We start from the raw sequence: 24,119 nt of genomic DNA, 5'->3' as shown, positions 1-24,119 counted from the left end.
AAGGAAGCGAATACCCACAAAGAGAGGATTCAAGAGATGCAGGAATACTTGAGAACAGAGAGCAGGCAGGACACAGATTTGCTGCTTCTCTCTACCACACTATTGTTTGGGGTTGTTCTGGGTAAATCAGGTGAGGGACATTTGGTCCCACAAGATCTATCCACAAACCAACTTTACAATCACTGAAGTGCTGCTGAGGACTCTTACAGATTTAGATTCAAAGAAAGGTTTAGGTTTTAAGAAAGCTCCCACTTACCTGCATGTCCTTCCCACAGCTCAGAAGATGCACTGGACAGAGAAGCAAAGACTCACAACAACACAGATTTATTTACAAACAGACTACAAACAGGCAGAGCAGCAGGCAATAGAAAATGAAAACCACGGATAAACTCCTTTGCACAAAATGGAAACAATTCTCTCAGGAACATGCAAGAAGACAGAGGGAAAACAAAGAGGAGACTTTCAGAAATTCAGTTGATTTTTTTCCCCTCTACACAGCTATTTTGGTGACGTGTTTGACACTCTCTGTGTAGCCCTGACACAGACACTGCACACTCTGTAGCTCCTTCAACATTCTCTCTTTCCTTCAGTATCAAAAGAATCAGTCACAGTCAGAATCCATTCATCATTGCTTTAGCTTTATGTGGCTCAGATGCACTGACATATTTTGACACAAACTGATATTCTGTGGAATCACAGGTTTTTTCCTTTCCATTTGTCTATTAAACACATCTCCTGCACTCAGGGAAGTATTGCATTGCACTTGCAACCAGCGCAGCAGCGGGGGGAAGCAACACTGACCAAAGTCCATTCATTTATTTCACCTGCAAATTTATTGTAAAACCTGTGAAGCACTGAACAAAGATGTCCACTAGGTAAGATGCAACATCAGAATCTCAATATTCTTTGAGCCAAGACAAAACTAAGCACACAAATCCTTAGAAACTGGTGCTAAACTCAGCTGTGGTGCAGTAGCTTAATTGAGACGTTGTAAAAAGACACATTTGGGTTGACTTTGTTTTGTTTTCGCTCTCCCATGTGCATTAGAGATGCATGGCAGGACATACAGAACTGAGTAGACTGTGGTATGCCAAGACATAAAGCCAGTGGGGAGCAGAAACACCTAATCCATGTTACCAAAGGACAAAAATCCACAATCCTGGCTGGTCAAAACCAGCTGCTCCCCAAAGAAAGGTACCTTTGTGCCGGTGTCTGGCAAAGCTACCTTGAATCACCACTCAGCAAACCCCTACTGCACACGCCTGGCAGTGCTGAAACGTCTTGACCGCACATTTCTACTTCTGTCCAACATTATGCAATCTTTTTGCAACTGCAGTAATGAGGGCAGCTCCCTTCCCACTTCCATCTTCAGAAAGCATGAAAGTCACATCACACTGAGGTGCCAGCTCCTTCACGGTTTCCTGCAGGACCCTGGAAAAACTAAAGGGAAGGAGAGAAGAACAGAACATTTTAGCAGCTGCTTTGTGATCTGAGATCTTTGTATTCACCTATAAGCAAGGAACTATAACCTCAGCCACTGCTTTCTTTTGCTTTTTCTCCTGTTCCTGAGAGATACAAATTCCTGTACACAATCAGATTCTAATTTTTATTTCTCCACTTGGATTGTGTTCAGCACGATTCCACACACTGCCCACATCTTCAGAGATCATGAAGGAGGTTCTCTTCTCCCAACTCAAAAGCTAATGGATCTAATTTCTAGGCCTTGCTCACAGAATACTGACCCAACTCCAGAAACTCAAGACAGTTTTCCATCTGGGAGACTCAGATATTGTAGAAATCGGCCAAAACCCTGGAAAATAAGCATGAGGTTCACTCAACATCCCAGAGAAAAAAGCCTCCCAGTGGTAACTGGAGTTGACTTTACAGTTTTTGATCCTATGGCTAGGAAAGGGAAATGACAAGATGCAGGGAAACGCGTTAGATCCTTACTCCTCCCAGGTTTTTCATCACCTCACAGCGAGCCGGTGCAGCTCGTACAGTGCAGACAGCAAACAGCAAAGGGAAGCGGGACCAAGGTACTCACTGCGGGTGGAGCTTGTACAGAGTCCCGTCCGCCCCAACTGTGATCTGCAAGCACTCCACACCTTGGTTCTCCCTCTTCTTCTCCAGAACAGCAGCCAGCCCTGCCCCACAGAGGCGGGCAGCCCTCGTTGACACGACTCCGCACACCTCCTTGACGATGATGCTGTCGTCGCAGGTGCTGTCCAGGCCCAGCTGCTGCAGGATGCGCCGCACTTGGAGCAGGGCCAGCCGGTCACTGCGCACGGGGAAGCCAAGGGAAACGGCACCAGTTCAGCCTACGCTCTCCAGCGCTTTTAAAGCAGCTCTCTGTCTGGATTCAGATTGAAAAGTTGCTCCTGCCATGCCCTTTGCTGCGTTAGGCTGCATCTCCAGAAGGAATAACAGCAGCCATTCGTGTCACTCCCAAAGTCACGGGGGAGCAGAGCCACATCAGCCACTGACTGTTACTTTAGATCTCAAAGCTCGGACGCCTTTCAAGGCTTTCCACAGCAGAAAGAGTTTCAAATAGCCTAGAGACCATTATAGTCGTGCACAGATACATAGGTAAGCGCATATTCACGTATCACTGACTTCTTACTCTCTTAAATAAGTCCTGTTTTAAGTCCCACAAGAAACACTTAGCTTGGTGGCTAAGGCATCCGAGATAACCCAGTTGTGTGGACAGGAAATGATAATTCCTATAATTAGAAAAATAATTCTGTAACTCCCTCATTTTCTCATTTTTAACTTTTATTCTGGAGGTGGGGGACGCACAAAGAAGAAAACTATAACTGACTTAATTGAATTCTTGAAGGAAATGGCTCCACACCCTTGCAAAAGACTGTTTTCTAGGTGTCGAGGAGACTTTAAGGATTTCAACCATTTAAATCTAACAACTTTACCTCTCAATCTGAGACAGGAATTTTGTTTCAAATATGCCTCTTTTCCTGAGTGATTCCGAAACGTGTCCTCTGAACAGCAGCCCTTGTTTGGTTAAGTCAATCAAAATTTGCCTTACTATTTCACCTAAGTACATTCCACTGATCATTTTTTCATACCTGTTGGGTCAAAAGAGAAATAAAAATGTTCATTTAAAGAGATGGCTCTGTTTAACGTGAGTGGTAAGTACATGCCCTGTGAGCTCCAAAAGGAGCAGTCCAAGCTTGCAAAGCAATAGCCATTAAACCCCATTTTTCAATCATCTGTTGCAGTGACTTCAAGCGCAGACATTAATTACAATATGTTTCCCTATGCCAAATGGTAACAGAAGTAGCAAAAAACTCTTGCAATATTAAACAGGATATAGTGTTAAAGCCAGAGTCCACGCCGAAGTGAAACTCGTCCCCATCCCCCATTCACCAGTGAGTCACACCTAATCAATACTGTCTTTACCCAACAAAGAACAGTCAAGTTCACCTTAGGGCCCTGCTTGAGTTGTATTTTGCCTTTGAAAAATCACCCTAAGAGGAGGAACAAAGCATGGCCTAGACCTGGCAGGGATATACTAAAAACTGCCGTGTTTGGTAACACTTAAAAGATGAAAACAGTGCTGTGGTAACAATGTACATCTTTGGTTTTTTCCTTTCATTTGTTTTGGGGTTTTTGGTGGATTGGGTTTGTTTGTTTGTTTTTGTGGTTCTGTTTGTTTGTTTTAGTTTTTTCTGATATCTAGGTTACTTACCAAGCAACAAAATAAATGCAATATTAAAATTTCCTTTCTGATTATTCATTCATTAAGCACATTTTAAAGAGCAGCCAGTGTCTCTCGAAGACTGACTTCACCAGGCTCTTGGCATCAGGACCATCACGTTTACCTCTGTTTCCCTGGGTTTAGTGAGCCTTCATCTACTTCTCTATCATATTTTGTCCTGATGTGGTCAATGCAGCCATTGTCACCAAATGCTCCCCATTCTGTATTAATGCACATTTTTCCTTCATTCCCGTCCACTGTTTCTATGTTTTTCATGTCCTCCATGTAGCAAACGTTGCTGCCCGTTCCTAGAAGGAAAGAAATTACAAGACTTCAGCTCAAAAAGTGATGCAGCACCAGAAACTTATGGAAGATGATCACAGTGTTCACCTTAAAGTTCTCTTTGCCATATCTCAAATTTCAAGGTCCATTCCAACACAGTCCATTCTATGATTCTGTGCTTAGATATATTACTGGATCAAAACTTGAAGGAACCTATTGGGGGAATCATCTAAAAAGCCCAACAAGAATTCACTCAGATTTTTAAAAATACTTGCTTGTTCCCTGGTCTATGACCTGGCTATGCAGTAACTATGGATACACTTGTCAAAACAGGAATTCGTGCTCTATCTGCTTGTATTCTTTTACCCTGCATACACTCTTGTTAGGCACCCTCAGAGATATGATCAAAAGTCCAACAGGTTCAGGAACTTATCTGCTACAGATGTTGTTAAGTTTCCTGCTGAATAACACACAAATCTGCCAAAACCCCAAGCAACTAATAACACCCTGTATGAAACTCAAATAGAAGGTGCTGGTTTACAGATCCCAAAGCTCTGTAGGTGCTTCCTTCTCACAGTGGTCACTTGACAATCACTGTACCTGCAATAAGGCCAATCTCACAGTTTGGATCCTCATATCCACAAGTCATCATGGTCCCAACGGTGTCATTCACCACTGCTACAATGTCCAAGTCAAACTCCTAAAACACAAATCAAGGTCAGTAGTGGAATGCCAGAGAAAGAGTGAGGGTGCATTAAATACACCAAAATGAGCAGAAAAAAACAGCTCACATTTCTTCTCCTGATGGCCTCTCTTAGCATATCAACAACATCTTCCCCCTCACAGTCTGTTGCCTTGAATCCTTTTGTCCATCCCACAAGTGTTCCCTGGAACAGAAGAGAAGGAAAGTCATAAGTGAAGACAAAGAGCAGACTGTACATTGCAAGCATCAGCTTTTTCTTGCCTCCCACCCCAATGCTTTTTTTCTTGGCTTTTTTTTTTTCAAATCACATATTTCCCTGGACAGGTTACTGTGGGTGTCTAGTGCAGGCTGTGTCTTTGTTACTCTACTGCTGATGGTAGCAGCTCCAAGTTTATTCAGCTATTTATCAAGGCACTGCAGTCAGTACCTCCCAAATCTCATTGGGAAAACCTCATCAGCCATTGTATAACCTGTGAGGGAAAGACTGCAAAAAATGCTTTTGCCGTAAATCATTAAACACCCACCAAACATTAATGAACATCTACTGTCAGTTTTTGGGTCATTTACTGAAGGACATTTGGTATGATCCCACAACTCCAGGCAGCACTAATTTGTTTCTTTTCAGACAATGACCTGTGTAGGAATTGCTTCACTGCAGACTCCTGGACTGTGTGGATGAATGTAGACGAGAGATCTCTGAAGTTGGGTTTTAGAAGATGAGGTTTATTGTAAAGGATGGGGAGGCCTTGCTCTGAGCTGCCAGGCTGCAGCTCGTGGCAAGGTCCAGGAGATGGGGGAAGGGAGAGGTAGGGAGTGGGGGAAGGGAGAGGAAATTCCAGGAGAGGAAAGTCCTCAGATAAGGGTGCCAGGCAAAGAGGGAGAGGGGAAGAGGGGAAAGAGCAAAGAGGCCGAGCCACCCTCGCAGCCCCCTGATAAGGGGTCTCAAGGTGGGCTGGAACAGGACTTTGGCCAATGGGGTTACAGACACTTGATGCTTCAGGGGAGGGGTACAGGTGTGGGATGAACCATTGGGGGGTGAGACAGAACATTCCATTTGACCTCTGGGTCTATCTGTAGGCAACCTTCAGCTGGTCAGACATCAAAACTTGCTTTCAATTCTATCCCACCTATAGGTTTCACATTCTCAGAATCCAAGCAGTCATATTTATAAGGCTTTCTAGCTTCATCCTCCCCAACAGACCTGGCCTGACAGAAGTTGATTTCCAGGTTACATGAAGTAATTAGCTTTATGCTTCCTAAGTGGCTCTGGACTTTCTGTCCAAATAAAAAAAAAGAGTAGAAGGCATTTGGGAGAAAAAGCTGCTATTAAGAAACACCCCACGGTCTAGCAACAGTAAAAGACCAAACACACAGAGCAACATATTATGGGACCCTGACACAGATGTGTCTCACTCAGTTTGCCACCAATAGTGTGGAATTTGCTTCCCAATCATTTGTCAGGATCTAAATGCTACGCTGTGGGTTCAGAAGGCACATGAATTCATGTCTCCACAAAAGGCCAAGTCCTGTTGCTATACTCTCAACTGTGAGTTGAAAACTGAGATAGAGCGGACTAGCTTCCACACTTAGAAGCTATCGTGAACCCTATCAGGACATAAAAATATTGAATGAAGTAGCAGTGTTTCATTTCCCCAATATCCTACATATTTGACTGGACCTAAGCAGCACAATGTCCCCTGCCTCTCTTGGAAATTCATAAAAATAATCTTTTCTTACATAAGATCTGAAAAGATAAAAGATATGATATCTGTCAAAAAGCCAGCTCTTCCCAAGCCGAACCTGTAAGTTCAGGTCTGTCCACTGACACTCAACAAAAAGAAGCTAATGTAGTGCAGAACGTACACAGTCAGAGCTGTGCAGCACAGCTTAGAAAACAACCTGGGATAGTAGCTGAGCGAGCAGAAGGAGCCATTTGTTATCTCTTGCCATTGAAGAGTTAAGGCAAGGTAAGGAGGTTCCTGGGTTATTAAAAATATGGACTTCATTTTACTGTCATGAGGGCTTAATCTTTATAGAACAAAAGCAAGTCATGTCCACCACTTACCAGTGACAAGAAGTGAAAGTTCTGCCTCCCACAGGCAGATGGATAACACGGGATGATAACTTTCTCATGAAACACAACTAATTTGCAAAGTAAAGTAATAAATTCTCCAAACCAACAAGCCACCCTCACCCAAAATGATGTCATTTACCAAGCAGATGCAGAGCTGCCACCTTTCTGTGCCGCAGTTCTTACCTTGTCAATGCTGGCTTGCCTGCAGGGGAAGGAGAAGGTGAAGCCCAGAGGAAGCCGAGCGCCTTTAATCCCCATATACTCCAGGAAGTCTGCTATGCACTGGACAATATGGTCAAAGAGCTGGAAGGAAAGAAGAAGCATATAAATCTCATAAGTAATCCCACACAGTGGGCCTTGGATGGATCAGTTAAATGTTCATTTAAGATTACCTCTTCTCCTGTCCCTTGCATGATCTCCAAAGGAATGGCAAAGATTTTGTTGTACATTTGCACTGATCTTCTTCTCCCACTTTTGATTTTGACCAGCAGGACCCTGAAATTTGTGCCACCAAGATCGAGGGCGAGGAACTTCCCTTTCTCTGAAGGAGAAGAAAGGTATTTCATTTTGGTACTTCTGGTAGCGCGTTTGCCAGTCAGAACGACGCACCGATGACAGCACGCTGTTTCCTGTGGCATTTATCCCATCAAGTCTACTAGCATGGGGCTGAAGATAACAGATAACATAGCAGGAAGCGCCGGTTTGACAACATAAATTCCCCTGGCATGTGCCGGATTAATTAGCAAATTCCCTCCCCCCACCAAAAAGGGATGAGCAGCTTTCCTGAACCGCCTCCAGGTGATCAGGAACGAACCTCACCTGTTCCATCCGGCATCCCGCAGACGTACGTGGGCAGCATCTTCACCGTGGCTTTGCCTTGCGTCTCTCTCTTCAGCCCGTATTCCAGCTCAGCCCGCATCCTGCCCTTCACCTCCTGGAGGACGGCCGGGGGCAGCAGGAGGGGCGCGAGCGCGGCGTCGACGCGGCGGCGCTGGGCGGCCAGGCGCTGCGCCACCGCCGTCACCACGGCCGCGCCCCTGCCGCTGCCGCTCTCCGACAGCAGGAACCGCACGTCGCACGTGGGCACCAGCCTCCTCACCGCCTTGTGCAGGCGCTTGGCGTATCTGGCAGGGACAGAGAGTTTCTTTAGGCTCTCACGGGCCTTTCGGGCACGGTTGGATTCATCTCTGTCTGCGATCAGGCCTCCAACCAGTTTGGGGGATTAGTTGGAGAAAGTTTCCAGTTTGGAAAGGACAGGTTGAAGAACAGGGAGGGAGTAGAGAAAGAAAGAAAAGAAAAAACCCACGGTGGACTGCAAGTGTCCAAGAGGCCCAGGAGTCACTTGAGAAATCAACTGCATTTCCTCTGACACCATTATTCCAGGTGTCATGTTTTTCCCAATCCAAATTCTAAAGCTTCTGGGACACCTTTGCAATAACTAAGTCAGTTAGATCTCGCCCCAAAGCTGAGGTAAAACCGGCAGCTCTCTGAAAAGCCAGGCACACATGCAGATGGAGGCTCTTAATAACAGCAACATGCGGCCAGCAATTATCAAATCCCCTTTAGTTACTCACTTGGGGTGGGTTTTATAGAGTCCCCCATCAATCCCAACAGTGGTTCGCATCCGCAGCTGCTTTTTATTCTCCCTGAGCCGGGTCAGGATGGCTGCCAAGGCGGCGGCACAGAGGTTGGCCGAGCGGAAGGAAACGATGGTGCAGACGTGCTGAACAGCAACACAGTCCTCCTCAGAGGGAAACAGGTTCAGGTCTGTAAGGATCTCCTTTGTGTTGCTCAGACCTTCCTTGTACCTAACCCCAAAACAAAAGAATATGTCACCAAATGCAAAACCATATAAATCAGCACCTTGGCTCAAAAAGAAATGAGAGGAGACCACGACACAACCTATCAGACAGCATCATAACTGGTTCCCACAAGCCAGTAATGTTTCCCACAGCATTCCCAGAAGTATCCAGGGGAGAGAGGCTGCTTCCTGGGGTTCAGCATTTGATGAGACTAATCAGCTAGTCAGGAAGAGAACAGGTTAAAACAGTCCAAAGAAGGAGAGCACAAGAATGGATATACAGCTTCACTCAATACGACAAAGAAAACAATTCCTGGAGTGACAACGAGGACCAGGATTCCTCTTCAAATCAGAATCCAAGTTTTCCATGTGGTCATCCATTTGCTGATCCATAATCTGTACTACATCTCCACAGCCCCAGTATTCCCACATCAGAGAGGCTGAAAACTGCAGCAATCATCCCACACACTCAGGTCTCCAGAGAGGTTGTTCAAACAACCTGCATCTGGGATGTTTATCCACTACACTTAACTACTGTGGTACTTCGCTAAAATTATCTTACACCAATTCCTGCTTCCAGAAAGTTCAACTTTTCTCCTCGGCAAAAGCAAAATCAGGTTGAAGAGTTCAGGACTGTTCCCAGAACTCACAAATTTTAACTATGCTTTCATTATTGCTGTGCTTGTGAAAGACTAACTTTGAGTGTGGCTACTCTCAAAGAGCGTATTACAAGTTCTTACTTTTCCATTGCAGACACGTGTTTCATTTCAATCTTGCCCTTAGTAAGCAGAGCTGTTGATACTTTCCCATTGAAGAGCAGACCTTCCTTTGTCATTTTTAGGAGAATGAGTCGTACAAGTTCCCCCAAATACAGGCTGCTGATCATCTTCTCAAACCTGGAACGGAGCACAGGAAGGCTTTCAGCTGTTCACCAGCTCCTCTCTTTAGCCCTCCACAGCATCACCAGAGCCACCACTCGCTTTTAACAGCACATGAGCAAGTGCAGCAGCAACCCCTTGGCCTGAAGCAGGGAGGTGTGAAAGGTACTCACCCTTCCCACAAGGGAAAGGTCTGGGTTAGACAGAACCAGCATCAAGTCATCTCAGGGTCACTTAACACAGTTCCTGCTCCAAAGGGGCTCTTGGCAAACATTGGAAAAGCACTCTGAGAACTCGGACTGCAGGTCAGTCAGAGAATCACTTACAGTTGTTTTCCAGGATTGAGAGATCCCAGATCCAGCTCCCGATCAAACTCTGTGCGGAGGTCATCCAAAGCACCATCGTCTCCGAAGGCGCCCCACTCTGTGTTAATGCACATCCTCCCTTCATCCCCTTCCACCAGGCTGATGTGCCTCATCTCCTCCATGTAGCACGCGTTGGTGCCAGTCCCTGTGGGTATTGGAGAAACTACAGTTTGTTCCATGTGTGCTTTTTGTTTAAGGCCACGTGTTTGGGAAGAAGTTAGTATCTTGTCTTTGGAAGGAAATACAAATACGTAACCCTGTGGCACAGGATGCTAATAATAGGCCACCTGCACCTGTGAAATCATCATTTCACAGTGAATGAAAAAAACCTGAAATTATTCTAAGGCTTGACTTGTTTAAAAACGTTTTTTTCTTCTTCAAATGTATTTCTGTGTGTCTAATAAAAGGCAACATGGTGCATGAAATGGAGAAACTGTGGAAAGCATAGCTGGTACTAACTACCAGACGTGAGGGGAATTCAGCTTTCTCTGGTCAGACACAGTAATTTTCTATACAGTCAGCAGAAAAGTTTAGTATGCTGGTCACAACTGAGCCCAGACAAAATGGGGACTATGGTATTTGATGGCAATGTGATCAGCATAAAAACAGCTGCTTTACAGAAGGCAGCCAGGCTTGAAAATCCAACCATTGTTTTTTCCATTTTCTTTCTGCTCTTTCCTGTATTGTAAAACTTCCTCCTACTACTCCAGATTTGTAGTAATTCAACAAATGAGAGGAAAAAAAAAAAAAAACAAAACAAACCCTTCTTGGTGAACAGGAAAAATTACCAATTATGAGTCCAACTTCACAGCGCTGGTCATCATATCCACAAGTCATCATGGTTCCCACTGTGTCATTGACCAGTGCCAAAACATCAACATCTATGTCCTAATAGCAGAAAGACAAGTGATTAACAGGGAAAAAAGCTCAGAAAGCCTCCTGTGTGATAAAGCACCGGCACGCAGACATACTCCCTGGGCTGCCCTTCGAAGGCCTCATTCAGGAACACTCGGTTGAACGACACTACTTCCTTTTACAACACTCTTCCCACAACCCTGCAAGGTCACAGATATCTCTGAATTCTCAAGTGTTTCACCAGTCTCCTTGCTTGAAGGATTTGTTTTTCCCCAATGCCACCTTATTTGCCAGAAAAGAGACATGGTATTGGTGTGAATGTTGTGATACTGTGCTTACAGGCTGTGTGAAAAGGATAACATCCTACCACCTGAGCAGAGCCCACCAAATGGGACAGGAAACACACACAAACGCAGTTACGGCTGTGCAGCAATACCACACCCAAGGAGAAAGTCCTTCCACCAAGGCTGTGCAGTTTTCCTTTCACACTTATCAAAGGATTGCTGTAATTCAGATGCCAATTCTGGGAGGAGGCTGCAATTGACCCCGGAAATTTCAGATCCTTTGTTACTAATAACTACAAGACTGGTGCAGAAAAATAAGTGAACCAAAATCAAGGTTGGATTATTACCACGTAAGTAAACAGAATTTCCTCTTTCCTACGAAGTCATCGATATATGGAAGATGCCTTGTATTTCTTAGCTGGTGGTACCAGTGGCACCAAACAAGAAAAGCAAGGCTTTCCAAGATATTAAAACACAGTGTTATTCAAAGGCCATATGCTAGCTCAAGGGCAGATTTAATCACGTTTTACTGCTGACTTTAAAAATTGCAATCAATGACTCCATCCTACGGACTGAAGTGGACAGACAAGCCCTTGGTGGGGTTACTCACCAGGGATGGCAGTTTCTAAGCCAGACTGTAAAACACCCTGTGTGAAATTACTGTTTTATATCTCACCCAGCACTTTCCCAAGAGATTCCCTTGGGCTGAGACAGTGGGGCCACAGTGTCGAGCTGCCACGGCCAGCCTGAGTTATCAGTGTGCAGCTGCTCTTGCTGCTGCTGGGGCAGTCTGAGTTACAGCTGTGAGAGGGTTTCAGATCTACCAGATGTACAGGCACGCTGGGCACTTGCTGCTGACCATCCCTGAAGGCTATCTGTCGGCTCTCAAAAGAACCCACACCCCAAGAGCTGATTATCTCCCAGGAGGACGTTCTGAGGCCGCTCGGGTTCAGCTCCTGCAGGTACAAAACTTGCCTTATGCTTCTGGAGGGCCTTGCGCAGAGAGCCGACCACATCTGTGTCCTGAACTCCTCGGACCCTGAAGTGTTTTGTCCACGCAAGAAGAAGCCCCTGAAAAGCACCAGCGCAGTGACCCAAAAGCACACAAAGTTTGGCACACAAATCGCAGAGCCAGTCAAGACTAAAGGGTTGTGGAGAAGTCCACTATGTCTCTCCATACATTAAAACTGAGCCCAAGTAAGTCGGAGCAGAACATCTTACCTTGGAGTGCCTGGCAGTACCAACGCTACCCAAAGGGTACAGTCATAAAGCCCCAGTTCTGTAAATGTTTCTCCCCATGCTTTATTTAAAGCACATGTGGCTTTCCTGTGCTGATCACAGTCTACTAACATTAAGCAAAAAAGAATTTGCAGGACTGGAACCCAAAGCACAGACCCCTAGAAATAAGAGAGGCTACCAATAAGAGAAAACACAAAATAACTGCAACCAGCCCTTTGTTTCCCCAAGAGCTGTCTCAAGCAGCTCAGCTACAGGCATTTCCTACTCAGAATCAGCTGAAAATAAAAAAGTCACTGGGAGCGATTAAAAAAATAAAGATGCTTCAAGACACAAAAGTACCTGTCTATTTCTAACAGTGTTAGTACAGGGGCACATGGCTCCTGCAGAATTGGGTACTGATAAAGCAGCAGAATTGCTTTAGCTTGAAGATCATGCTGCCTTGAGATGAGACGTGAACAGCTGAATGGTAGTCAAGTCTGGTTAAATGCTAAAAGTCATCCATGCATTCTTCAGAGAGCTATGTAAATATTACCCCACATAAAAGCCACAGAGTAACACCCACATTCAATAGCTCCTCCAGATTCTGCAAGGAGCTCAACTCGACAAGAGTATTTCCTTACGCATCTTACCTCTTCCAATTTGGTCTGCTTGCATGGAAAAGAAAACGTAAAGCCAAGAGGGAACTTCTTATGCTTCAGGTTTTTGGTCTCCATGAAGTCTGACAGACAGTCAGCAATGTAATCGAAGAGCTGCACAAAAGGAGAGGACAGCTGTGCTGCGTCCTGCAGGCAGGCGCAGCAGCGGCGCGGCAGCGGCGCCCTACCTCAGCTCCGTTCCCCTGTGTGACCTCCTTGGGTGTGGGGTAGGACTTGCTCTCCAGCCGGCTGCTCTGCTTCCCGTCAGCAAACACCTTCACCTGGTGGGCACGAAAGTGGGAGCCCCCCAGGTCGACAGCGAGGAAGTCGCCCTTCTCTGCAACGCAAGCGGGCAACCATCACTGGGGGTGGCCACGAAGCGTGGCTGGGTGCCGTGCTGATGGCCACAGCCCAGGGACCCCCTCACTGCAGCCGCAGCCTCTCCTGCCCCGTCGTGGCACATCCTCATCCTATGGGCCCGGGAGCACCGCAAAGACTGAGAGCTGGAAAGCCTAAGCACGGCTCTCGGGTCTCTCCTTTTAGCTTGCTATGTAATAGCTAATTCAATTTTTATTTGGCACTTTGGGTTTGCCAACCCTGCTCCTTCCGCAGCAGCATGTTTTCAAGCTGCAGAAGGATGAGCTTTTCAGCAAGAAAGGCCCAAAGCAACTGCAAAACCAACAAATAGAGCACACGGAGGCTGCAAAATTGTCACCTGAAACATGGGACAATCAGAAGGTGAGACCATTATCTGTATCCAGTAGAGGATGCAGGATTTGGAGGCATATGTTAAGACTCAGCTCTAGTGCAGCAGTCAAATTCCAAGTGGGGCAAATCTGATTTGCCACCCGAAGTCAACCAACACAGTCCTTTTCAAATGTCTTTTGGTGTTTCTGTGAAAGTACCATTTTGTTCCTCAGGCTTGCTCAGACACACGGATCTCCAGCAGCAAACCTCGGATGGAAGGACAGTTTGGCCAAATGCTTATCCAACAGGCAGGAAAATTACTTTCCCAAAAGGAAAATACAGGGGTATGTGCCTAGCCCTGCATGATCTTTGCTCCAAAGTCCAAACACGTGATTAAATTTTATTAAATCTGATCCTGAAAGGAAAGGAAGCAGGAAATTCTACCTGTAATACCATGGCCAGCTATCAAAGGTGAGAAGGCTGATTGGGCTACTCAGTAAACTGGGACATTAGTTAGACCATTAATCCCTGAGCAATTAAAAACTGAAAATGCTCTCTATGAGTCATTTCAGGAAGCAACACTGAGGGCACCAAAAAGATCTGAAAGTTAATCGCTATTGCAAATGTGCAATAACCATCCAAGTCTGAGTTGTTTAAACCTGCTGGAAGTTTTAACGTGTCTGGAAGCAGAATAACCAACAAGGACTTTTCAAGAAGAGCAAAACCAGAAAAATCAATGGGATACTTAGAGTAGGCAGTGTGTCAATAAGCTACAGCCCAGCTTGATGCTTCAGCATGCCTTTAACACCTAGGAAAGGCCATGCAGGCCAGGAGAGCCCTGCCCAGCCTTGGCCTTGAGGAACATCAACTCTTGCCACGCTGATGACACTACGTGTGATCTTCCAACTCTGCTGGCCTCACTCCCTGCTGTTCCAGGACAGCGTCACAGACCCGTGAGACCTCGGGACTAGTGACTGTCACTGAGATTGAAAGGGTTAAGAAAGCACTTCTTTGACAAAGCTAGCAGCAAAGGAAGAGTGCCCCCTTCCATCCAGGCAGCTTGTGTATTGTTTCTCTCAAACATGTCTCATTTCAAGGGACTTGCCTTCAAATGTCTTCTTTATGCCATTAAGGCTGTTATCCCTCATTTAACTGGAGGGAAAATACCTTCAGGAGGAATAAAGTCGTGTGGAAATAAGGTAAAAAGCTAACATTTCAGTTTTCTGCACAGCTAGTTTACACCGAGTCCTGACCTAGGCAAGACACAGAATCCTGCAGAAATTAACTTGGTTAAACCTGGGAAAAACGCAATTTTCTGTCAGGCTGCACTGCCAGGAGCCAGCTGAGGATTTATTTTGGATGTGCATACTTGTCCAAACAATTTGGGCTTTTAGTTCTTATCTCATGTCACATCCTCCCAGAGGACACTTATGCAGTTTGTCTCTCTCTCTTCAAGCCTCAGCTAAAGTAGCAGAGCAGTTTCCTCATAGATCCCACCCAGAAGCAGATTTTCCCCACGTGGAAGGCAAGGAAGGGCAGAAAGGATCACGTTTTGGGGAATTAGAAGAGGCAGTGCAGAATTTGGGGATCACAGCTGTGAGGATGCCGTGTTGCTGTCGCTCGGCAATTTGAGAGGTTTCTCTGCAGCCTCCTGCCCTGCCCATAGCTCCGAGAGGGCCAGGCCACACATCCCCCAGCCACAGCACACTGCACTGCGGGCTCTGAGCTGTAGAGGCTGCCCTTGCCATGTCCAGCCACAGCTCCTAAGCAAGGCCTGCACCAGGAGCAGATGGGAGAGGCTGTCCCTGAGCACTGACCAGGTCCTTTCCTCAAACAAGCAGCACTAGGTGAAAACCCAGCTGGTGCAAGGAAAACGCCACTCTGCCAGCATTCCCCAGGCTCCACGTACACACACATATACACACCGCTCCTCGGTGGGACAGCAGTAACCCAGAGGCTCTGGCTGCCCCGTGCCTCTGCTGTGCCCTCCTGGAGCACGGGCAGCGGCTCCCTTTGCTAAAGCAGCGGCGCTGCGCTGGAGCGCGGCACTCACCGGAGCCGTCGGGCAGCGAGCGCACGAACGACGGCAGCATTTTCACCGTGGCCGTGGGGTTGGTGTCCCTGCCCAGGCCCTTCTCCATCTCGGCCTGGAAGCGAGCCATCACGTCCAGCAGGACGTCGTCGGAGAGGCGCAGCTGGTACAGGTACCTGTCGACCTGCAGAGACGGAAGGCGTCACTCAGAGGCTCGAGGGCACGCTCCTTGCTGCTCGGCAGCTGCTGATGGCTCGTTTTGGTTTTGACCTCAGCACCTAAGTTCTCGTGACTGGCAGCGCAAGCTAGCTCCAGGTCATCATCAGAACATTCAGTCTTCTAAAAAGACTTCATTTTGAAAATGCTTAATGCGGCCTCGCTGAATTAGTGCCCAAAAGTTGGCCATCTTTTCTGATGGCTCAGTAATTTGACAATCTACGTAAGCCCATGAGATCGGCTTGAGACCCTGACAAGCTGTTTTCACACCATCCTCTCCTGCTATAGATGCAATGAACAAAAACGGTGAAGTATCTCAAGCTGGTGAGAATTTGACCTCTCTGAGGCAGGTCCAGAAAGTGCCATCAGTACCCAAGCGTGACAGCCACAACCCAAAAACATCTATTCAGCTACTGCTTCATTCCACAGATAATTAACTTCGTTGGCATGCCAGGCTGGAACTCAAAGCCTTTTTCTCACTCCAGCTCTGCTCCCCATTCTCTTGTGATTCTAGGATTACATCTAAAATGCATTTTTGGGTGTAATCAATACCCTTTGTTAAAGGTCTGAAACTCACAGAATATGTCGAAATAGAAGCCAGTTGAATGTAAAAGAATTCAAAACTGTGAAGCAGCTCATTCAGATAAACTGGCAGAGAAGCTAATCAGCGTTTATGAACAGCTTCATCAGGGCAAAGTGAAAGCTTTTTTCCTTATGGACCACGGGCTGCTGGGACTGACATGTACCTGCAGGGCTGTAGGCAGTGTGGCCTAGAAACCACATAGCTGGGTACAACAAAGGATTAACCCAGCGGGAAGAAAAGAATCTGTCAACATCCAGAAGATTTTCCACTGGGGACCCAGACTTTGGTACTGCATGAACACGATGCAGGTATAATAAATGTGTGCTCCAAATAGCTGGATGTCCCCTGAAGGGTAACTCCAGCTCACATCCCCCTGCCCACCCCATGAGGAGGGGGCCAGAGGAGGTGGGACAGTTGCCAGTGCTTTGCTACAGACACTCAGCTCTTGCACCATGGGCTATGTTGTTACGGTGCTTTATCTGTTCAGAGCATTTCATCAGTCCCATTTACATAGGGAGGTCTGGAGGGCTGGAAGGACACAAACCAAGTCCCACCAGCAATATGGCAGGATTTAAAAGGTTGTATTGTTTAAAGAGAGGGCAGTGCAGGTTGTAGATAAATTGGTCTCTGCCACAATTTGGACTGGCTACCTATTTTAATGAGGCACAAACTAATTACCTAGTCACAGTCCCACTTTAAACTGATGGTCAGCAATGACCCACCCGAAAGAGCCAGGATCCTGAGAGTCACTCCAGCACTTAGTTAACACACACACAGGAGAAAGTATTAAACTACAACATATAATTGTCCTAGAGCAGCAGCTGCCTTTGGATACAGCTGTGCCTTGAAAAGGCCATTATTCAGATTTGTCATTGTAGCCCTTGTTTGTGCAATCTTTTGATTTCCTCCAAGGGTTTTTTGAGGCCCCACCACTGTGTAGATCCATCATATTCGCCTATGCACCCATACTGATTTTTTTCAGAAAATACAGTGACTGGAGACATACAGCACTCATGTACTCTGACAGAGATCAAATAACCCTGTGACAGCAATCCCTGTGGGGGAAGAAAAACCCTCAAGAGTGATAAAAACTACCATGTCTGTTTGCAGAGAACGTGCACTAGCTCTCTGCTGCCCACAGACATTGCATTCCCCACCCTGTTTACCTACAACCATGGGAGCAGACAGTCCTCCCCAAAGAACTAGATAAGGCAGAGCCCAGGAAAGCCTCCTGGCTCTCCAGGCTGATTTACAACCAGAGCAAGGCCCTGCTCTCATAACCATTTACTTGTAAACACAGGAATGGCCAGGCTGTGCTAAACCAAACTGGTTGCCCGCCTCTCATGGCACAGGAAGGGTGCCTTCCTCTTTTATGGAAATAGCACTGGTTTTCATGGCAAGCAGGCTCTTGGTTTTGCCACCACAGAGCAAATAAGCCTGGGGAGGGAGAGGTTGGAAGACATTCCTTCTTTCTAGTAAAGGAGAAATCAATCCTATTCTGTACAGCTTCCCCTAGGGTACTTAAAAGAGCAGACCGAGGAGCATGTGGTTTCTTGCCTTCAGGAAGGGCTAGTTTGCACCTTGCAGAAAGACTTCAATTTTTAATGGGTTTGCCAGAACTCCTCTGCTCCCTCACCTCCACTGTCCTCACTCAACTGTAAGCTGGATGTTTCTCTGCAAAACCCACTACACCTAAGCACTGCTCCATAAGGTCTTTCTTAGTAAAAAGAAAGAAGAAATGGTACTGTCTAGATAAGAGGTCAGCTCCTCACAGAGGGGAGGGGCAGCAAGGCCTTTTTCTGGTCACATGAAATCCTAGGTATAAAAGGGTCAGAAACATCTGATTGTTGAGCTACCAGTACCTCTCCTGGAATGCCTCTCTCCGTAACAGGATGAATGGAAGAAGTCCTCCTTGGAACAAGCCATTCCATGTTTTGGGCACAGACAGGAGAACTCAGAGTGGCTCACTTTGCTGATGAGCTCAGTGAGGCAAGGAGATCCATGCACCAGGACCTTGGATGTCCCACCACGCATCAGCAGGCATCCCCACCTCCTGCTGGCTGGAAAACCGGAGGACAGACCTGGCAGTAACGGCCACCTGTCAGCACCCAATGAAGACACCAGCATACAGAGGGGCCTGCAGGGGACCTGTCCACAAACCAGAGGACCTCTGACCAATGAAGCTTACGGGTCTCAAATGGCCTTATGAAGGACGTAAGCCAAAACCCCATTTCAGCATGGGCATGAAAGAAGATTAGAGAAGAGTGACCATTAGGCAGCTCACTCCCAGTACTGATAGCTTCAGATCTGAGCCATCTCGAGCTTTTTTTTTAACTGTAATTAAAGGTCACACCTGTAAACATCAGAGCAATTAGCCAGCTTTGGATAACCAGAGAGGAGCCACAGGAACCCAAATACTAGTTGGAAATCTTTCCCAATCAGCAGAACCAGACCAAAGACCACAGGGGTTTTCCCTACTCAGACTGAGAAATCCCATCATTCATGCCACACTTGCAAAGCAACTCAGCAAGAGTCGTCCTTTCTGTCCCCTGGGCTCTACCACTCCATGCCAGATAAAGCTTGAGCACTTTCCCTTACTGAAGGAGAGCACTTGTAACCGTGCAGGGAAAACCACTAACCAGAACAATTTTCACACTCGTCAGGCGGTTTAAGGTCTGAACACTGCCGGCCCCATTTGGCTGGATGGTTTTAGTGGATAATGCCATTCATTGGTCTGCAGTAAGCACTGCAGACCCCTCCGTATCTGGGTAATGCAGTTCTTAAAATAGCTATCAGCTAATGCTGCATCTTACCTTTTTTATTTGATCCTCTTTTAGCTTTGTGAAATGGAAAGCTAGCAAGTGGACAGCAAACATTTTCTTGAAGCAGATGGATGAGTCAGTAGTGACAGAGCTGCCGTGAATACTCCCAAGCGATAGATCTTTATTCGCGAAGCTGGAGCTAGAGAAACTTCAGCAGAGGCATTTTCCCCAGTGTGGAATAGTGGAGTTCCTGGAAATTGAGTCCAGAATTAAATCCATCCAGTGTGATCGGGTCAGTGATTAAACTTCTGCCTCTTTGTATCACACCCCCCCACATCAACCCAAAGTCCCTCCCTCCCCAGCTACATACTTCATTGTGCCAGAGCAGGCACCTGGAGAGCTGCCAAGCTGAAGGGGAGAAAAATCGATTTTGTTACTGCCCCACTTGGGAATTGTTACCACTTCTCTCTGCAGGTTGCTACGCAGCCTGCCCCGCTTCATTCCAGGGGCTGACAGGCTCCCACCGCTGCTGCCGGCAGCCGTGCAGAGTGCTGCCGGGAATCTGGAAAGTTAAACCGTTCTAGGAGACTTCTTCCCTCTGCTCAGCTCTCCCACTCGTGAGACAAGCACTTCTGCATGAATTAACTTCACTCTGGTTCTGCACAGCGCACCCTTATCTGCAGCTTTGTACCAATTAAGCTTCAGCTGTGTAGAAGAGCAGAGACACACAGACCCCTGCCCCCAGCTGGATTGCCTGTTGCACAATTCCCAGCAGAGAGGATTTGGACTGATTCTTCTCCCTTCACCCAAAGCTTCAGAGCACTGAAGACCCTCAGAACACGGGGAGAGGACAGATTTACACGGCAGGCAGCAGTGTGGGTATCAGACTGCCCCACTGGAAGGGTGCCTTTAACTGCAGCACAGAGAGCCTACAGCAAGAGCAGCTTCCTTACACCATCAGATTTTGACACAGCCTTTGTCACTGTATCAAGTGATAGGGACTATGGAAACATCATCCCAAGAAAACTCGGTGAAATGCTGACACAAAGAAAGGGGGGAAAAAAAAGCATTCTCATGGGGTAATTAGAGGCTCACTCTGAAACTACACCTGCATGCAAAGTGTTTCCCCCCAGTTACTGTTCAGCTGAACTGAGCACAGTTACTGCAGACAATTGTCACCCAAATTTCTGCAGAACAAGTTAACAAAAATTATTTTGACAGATTAGAAAAACAGCAGGGAGAGAAGAGGAAAGGGGGAGGGGAGCGCCAAGTAACGTGAGGAAACACAAAGAACTACTGAGTGGTAGAAAACTGTCTAGAGATTGAGAGAAGGGCAGAGGCAGCCAGTCAGTAGAAAGGATGTGCGGCTACATCAGTTCACAGCCTGGAGCAGACCCAACAATCTCATGCTATTGTAAAAAGAAAAACGTGTGATCATGGTGGGTTGCACGTTCAGGAGTATGGTCCACAGGCACACAAAACAACACTCAACTCCGTACTCAGCACCAGTCCTGGAAAGAGGACTCTGCCCAGTCCTGTCAGCTATGGCACGTCAAGAAGGCAGGGATCAGGAGTTAGCTCTGCTGAACATCAGGAGCAGTCACAGGTCACATTTTTTCAGCTTCTGATCACAAGGAAAGATTGCAAGAGCTGAGGGAGGGGAATTCCCTCTGCAGAGACAAACCTCTGCTAGAAAAGGTCTTTTTTTCTCCCCCTGCCTTGCATTGGGGATGAGCTCTGGACAGCGGGAGATCTTGCCAGCTCTATTTATTTTCCATTATTCTAGAACAAGAGTAAAGCAGACAGAGTGGCTGAGCAGTCCATAAATAGGGCTTGTTCTAAAATTAGGCCTTTGATCTTCGAGAGAAAAGAGAGAAAAGAAAGAAGAAAATAAGCCACACTACCAGCCAGAAAGCACGGTTCACTTCTCCTCTATTCATCTTTTAATAACTGCTGGCTCATTAAGTCAGACACTGACTCCCAAAGGGACTGTCTCTCTCCTCATTGTTTACTCACGCCATCCGAGTCACAACCCCTCTGGCCAGCAAAATTGAAAACATCACCTTTCAAGCTCCATCCCACTTTGATCCAGAGCTCATTGTGTCTGTAATGCAGTAGATTTATTTTTCATTCCCTCTTTTCTTTCTTTCTCTGACAGACGCCACTGGAAAAGGGTCTCAAAGATCTGAACGTTCCTAAACTGGCAGCAGGCTCTGTGAAATAAATACCTGACATGTCGGAATCACTGGGTAACTTGTTCACTCACCCCTGGTGCATCCCTGCTTCCGGCTGGGCAAGAAAAGACGGGACATTATCTCATTTCCACACAGACAGCAGTTCAGGGAACCAAGGGCTCAACACCCAGAAGTGTTACAGCCATTTTGGACACATCCTGGCCGGGACAGGGGAACCAACCCAGGCCCAAGCGAACAGATCAGCTCCAACTGCAGGCAGCTTGGAAGCCTGAGGCGATGCCGTTTTTCCCTTTTGTTAGAACTGCACCCAATAAAAGTTATTCACAAACCTTCCCTCTCCACTTTGCAAGGGCCAACGAGACTTTAAAATCGTAATGCCCCCCTTCCTAGTTTCTTCTCCTGCAGCTCTGCCTCCAAACCCCATCTCACAGCACAATGGAGAATCCTGAAGAGTCTGGTGCTCATCTGCCTCCCACACTCTTGCAGTCAGAGGCCTGCAGAAAAAAGGAGCTCATAGCTATAACGGGAAAACTCACAAAAAAGTCTTGAGTGCATCACCTAAACATGCCCTTGTTATCTCCAGAGAGAGGTACAGTATCAATAAGCATTCCACTGCGAGATAAACTCATCTGTGGTGAGCTGTCAAAGGCAGCAGCAATGCTGGCAGCTAAATTTTGTACCCAGCTTAACAAGGAGACAGTGGACAAGGCTACTAGCGAGTCATCAGGGGAAAACCTTCTGTTTTGCAGTTTATGATTCCAAGACCGGCCCCCAGAACACATTACCCCTTCCCTGCAGTGGCAGCAGCTTCATTCCCCATTATATACCCACAAATTCATCAAAGCACACGAGAGAAAGGGATCCCCATATTCACTCTTCCTGCATATGCCACTCCTAGTGCAACATCAGGATATAAAGGAAGGCAGAACACCTGAGGGGACTGACAAGAAAAATCAGAAGAGATGGAAACAGCACAGACAGAACAGAGCATAGAGGGCTTAAAAGACAGAAGGATTTTACCAAGCAGTGCTGTTACAATCAGTGTTTTACATTTGAAGGACAATAAAATAAACAATTAATGAATAAACTTCTAAACATTTCTAATTTCAATGCCTGAAATTAATCTGGAAATCTGAACACCTCAAGCAGTTTTGCAAATGGGATTCCCAGATCAAGAGAACAGCATTGTTGTTGCTTAAAAATAAAGCTTCAGCACAGCCCCACGAGGCAGGTTAAAAATGGGTACTTGGGGTAACCCTGCACCACAGCAATCCTGATTGTACCACATGGGACCAATCTGGCAGCCATTCTAATGGGAGTCAATGACAGCCACACCATTAGCTCAGAAGAAAAGAAAACTTTCATAAAGTCAGCCTGGAAACGCTTGAATAAACTTGAGAGCTTCTAAAACAGTTACTATGGAGTCACTATGGAAACAAGCAGCGAGTTAAGCAAAGTGCTAATCTCAGCAAAACGCAAAATAGAATGCTTATAGTCATTTAGCTTCTTTATTGCAAGGCTTGGTGCTGAAACACAAGGCTTACGTCCTGAAGTCCCAGACACTCTTTCCTTGCTCAAAAATACACACTAGTACTCTTACTGTACTTACTTACTAGCTTACTGTATGATTAAAGGATAAATTCAACCTAACAGAAGCAAAGCACAATATCAGTGGGGGCCTTCCTCAAGACAACCTCACGCACACCGGGCACAGAAAACAAGAGTTGTCCATGGTGGACAACCAAGGCGGTTTCAAACAGCGGTCTGCAGATCCACCCTGCATCTGGGGGAAGGGCAGTCCCAGGGGCAAGTGGGACAATGCACACGGTCAAAACACGCCTGCAGGCTTGAGCAGCCACCTCTTCCCTTCCAGTGAGTGCCAAGGAACAAGGAGGCAACTGACGCCACTCCATCACACAAGCTGTGTGATAGCAGCAAATGCGCCACATTTGTAAGGGTTAATGCAAGCCTGCACTCTGTGCAAGCGGTGGTGTTGTTCAGCAGGGCTCTGGGAAAGCAAAGCAGAAAACCCACAACGCTCACACGGCCACTGCCACACACATAGAGCTGCTTGGCTTTCCTTGGGGGAGGAAGAAAAGACGTGGCTTTGCAGGGGAAGGACCTAAAACTTTCTCTTCCCACCAGCACCGTACTGAAACCAGCAGGAGATCACGTGGACTAGGTACATTTACACACTGCTTGCCTTTTTGTAAACAATGAGGAAAGAGTACACTAACTACACTGAAAACAGCTGTAAAAACATTTTTCAAACTGCTGCAGACTTCTTTCTGAACAGCAGCATAAAGGACTGTTACTAAGAGAAAGAAAAGGGGATTCAGAGCAAACTCTCAGCCTGCAGAGAAGCAGAGCTGATCACTTAAGAAAGTCAGGTATCTGACAGGGAAACTCAACCTGGATCTTCAAGGTTTCACAACATTAACACGAGCAGGACCTGTGCACTTGTACACAGCCAACCCCAGATACATGACCAGTGTAGCCTTATGCTCCCCAGGCAGCCCAGCAACGTGTACAAGTGCTGAAATCCATTTCTGTAAATACACAGCAGTTTCAGCATCTGATTCTTTCCTCTCCACTACCCACACTGGGAGCTCAAAAGCACACCTTAAAGCTGCTCACGTGAAAACCAAATCGCACAGCATCATAATTAACCATCAGATTACAGAACTGAAACTCACTCAAAAATTCTCGTGGCCAGAATTCCATCCCTCCTGACATATTATCACAAATGCTTTTCGCCTCCTTCCATGTTTTCACAGGACACAATGGTTAGAGGCACATGATAGGACTATCACCAT

General features: G+C 46.6%; 1 protein-coding gene across 4 annotated transcripts; it reads right to left on the bottom strand.

Annotated features, from left to right (window-relative positions):
• Positions 1-308: 308 nt before the first annotated feature.
• On the bottom strand, positions 309-24,115 carry LOC120755927 (hexokinase HKDC1). Of its 4 annotated transcripts, none has more exons than XM_040071544.1 (19): positions 24,000-24,115; positions 19,160-19,358; positions 15,569-15,731; positions 13,017-13,165; positions 12,823-12,942; positions 11,930-12,025; positions 10,604-10,703; positions 9,777-9,960; positions 9,313-9,468; positions 8,346-8,579; positions 7,591-7,895; positions 7,164-7,312; positions 6,955-7,074; positions 4,786-4,881; positions 4,595-4,694; positions 3,837-4,020; positions 2,925-3,080; positions 2,045-2,278; positions 309-1,440 (listed from the first exon to the last, which is right to left on the bottom strand). In XM_040071544.1, exons 2-19 carry the CDS (start codon positions 19,220-19,222, stop codon positions 1,296-1,298), a joined length of 2,754 nt encoding a protein of 917 aa, XP_039927478.1. In that variant the 5' UTR covers positions 19,223-19,358; positions 24,000-24,115; the 3' UTR covers positions 309-1,295. The 4 variants fall into 4 exon arrangements, with proteins under 4 accessions (XP_039927478.1, XP_039927476.1, XP_039927475.1 ...); XM_040071542.1 differs by lacking the exon at positions 24,000-24,115 and adding an exon at positions 19,501-19,605; XM_040071541.1 differs by lacking the exon at positions 24,000-24,115 and adding an exon at positions 19,479-19,558.
• Between the last annotated feature and the right edge of the window lie 4 nt (positions 24,116-24,119).

The sequence above is a fragment of the Hirundo rustica genome, chromosome 8 (assembly GCF_015227805.2).
Source record: "Hirundo rustica isolate bHirRus1 chromosome 8, bHirRus1.pri.v3, whole genome shotgun sequence".
Classification (NCBI taxonomy): Eukaryota; Metazoa; Chordata; class Aves; order Passeriformes; family Hirundinidae; genus Hirundo; species Hirundo rustica.
Note: the sequence above shows the minus strand (reverse complement) of the source record. Positions and strands in the feature narration are given on the sequence as shown.

Coding starts and splice junctions, on each gene's coding strand:
- LOC120755927 (XM_040071544.1), bottom strand. CDS start 19,222: ATGTTTGCTGTCCACTTGCTAGCTTTCCATTTCACAAAGCTAAAAGAG. Junction 7,896..8,345: donor CTCTATAAAACCCACCCCAA/GTGAGTAACTAA, acceptor TGTCCCTGCCAG/ATACGCCAAGCGCCTGCACA. Junction 4,882..6,954: donor GGCAAGCCAGCATTGACAAG/GTAAGAACTGCG, acceptor CTTCTGTTCCAG/GGAACACTTGTGGGATGGAC.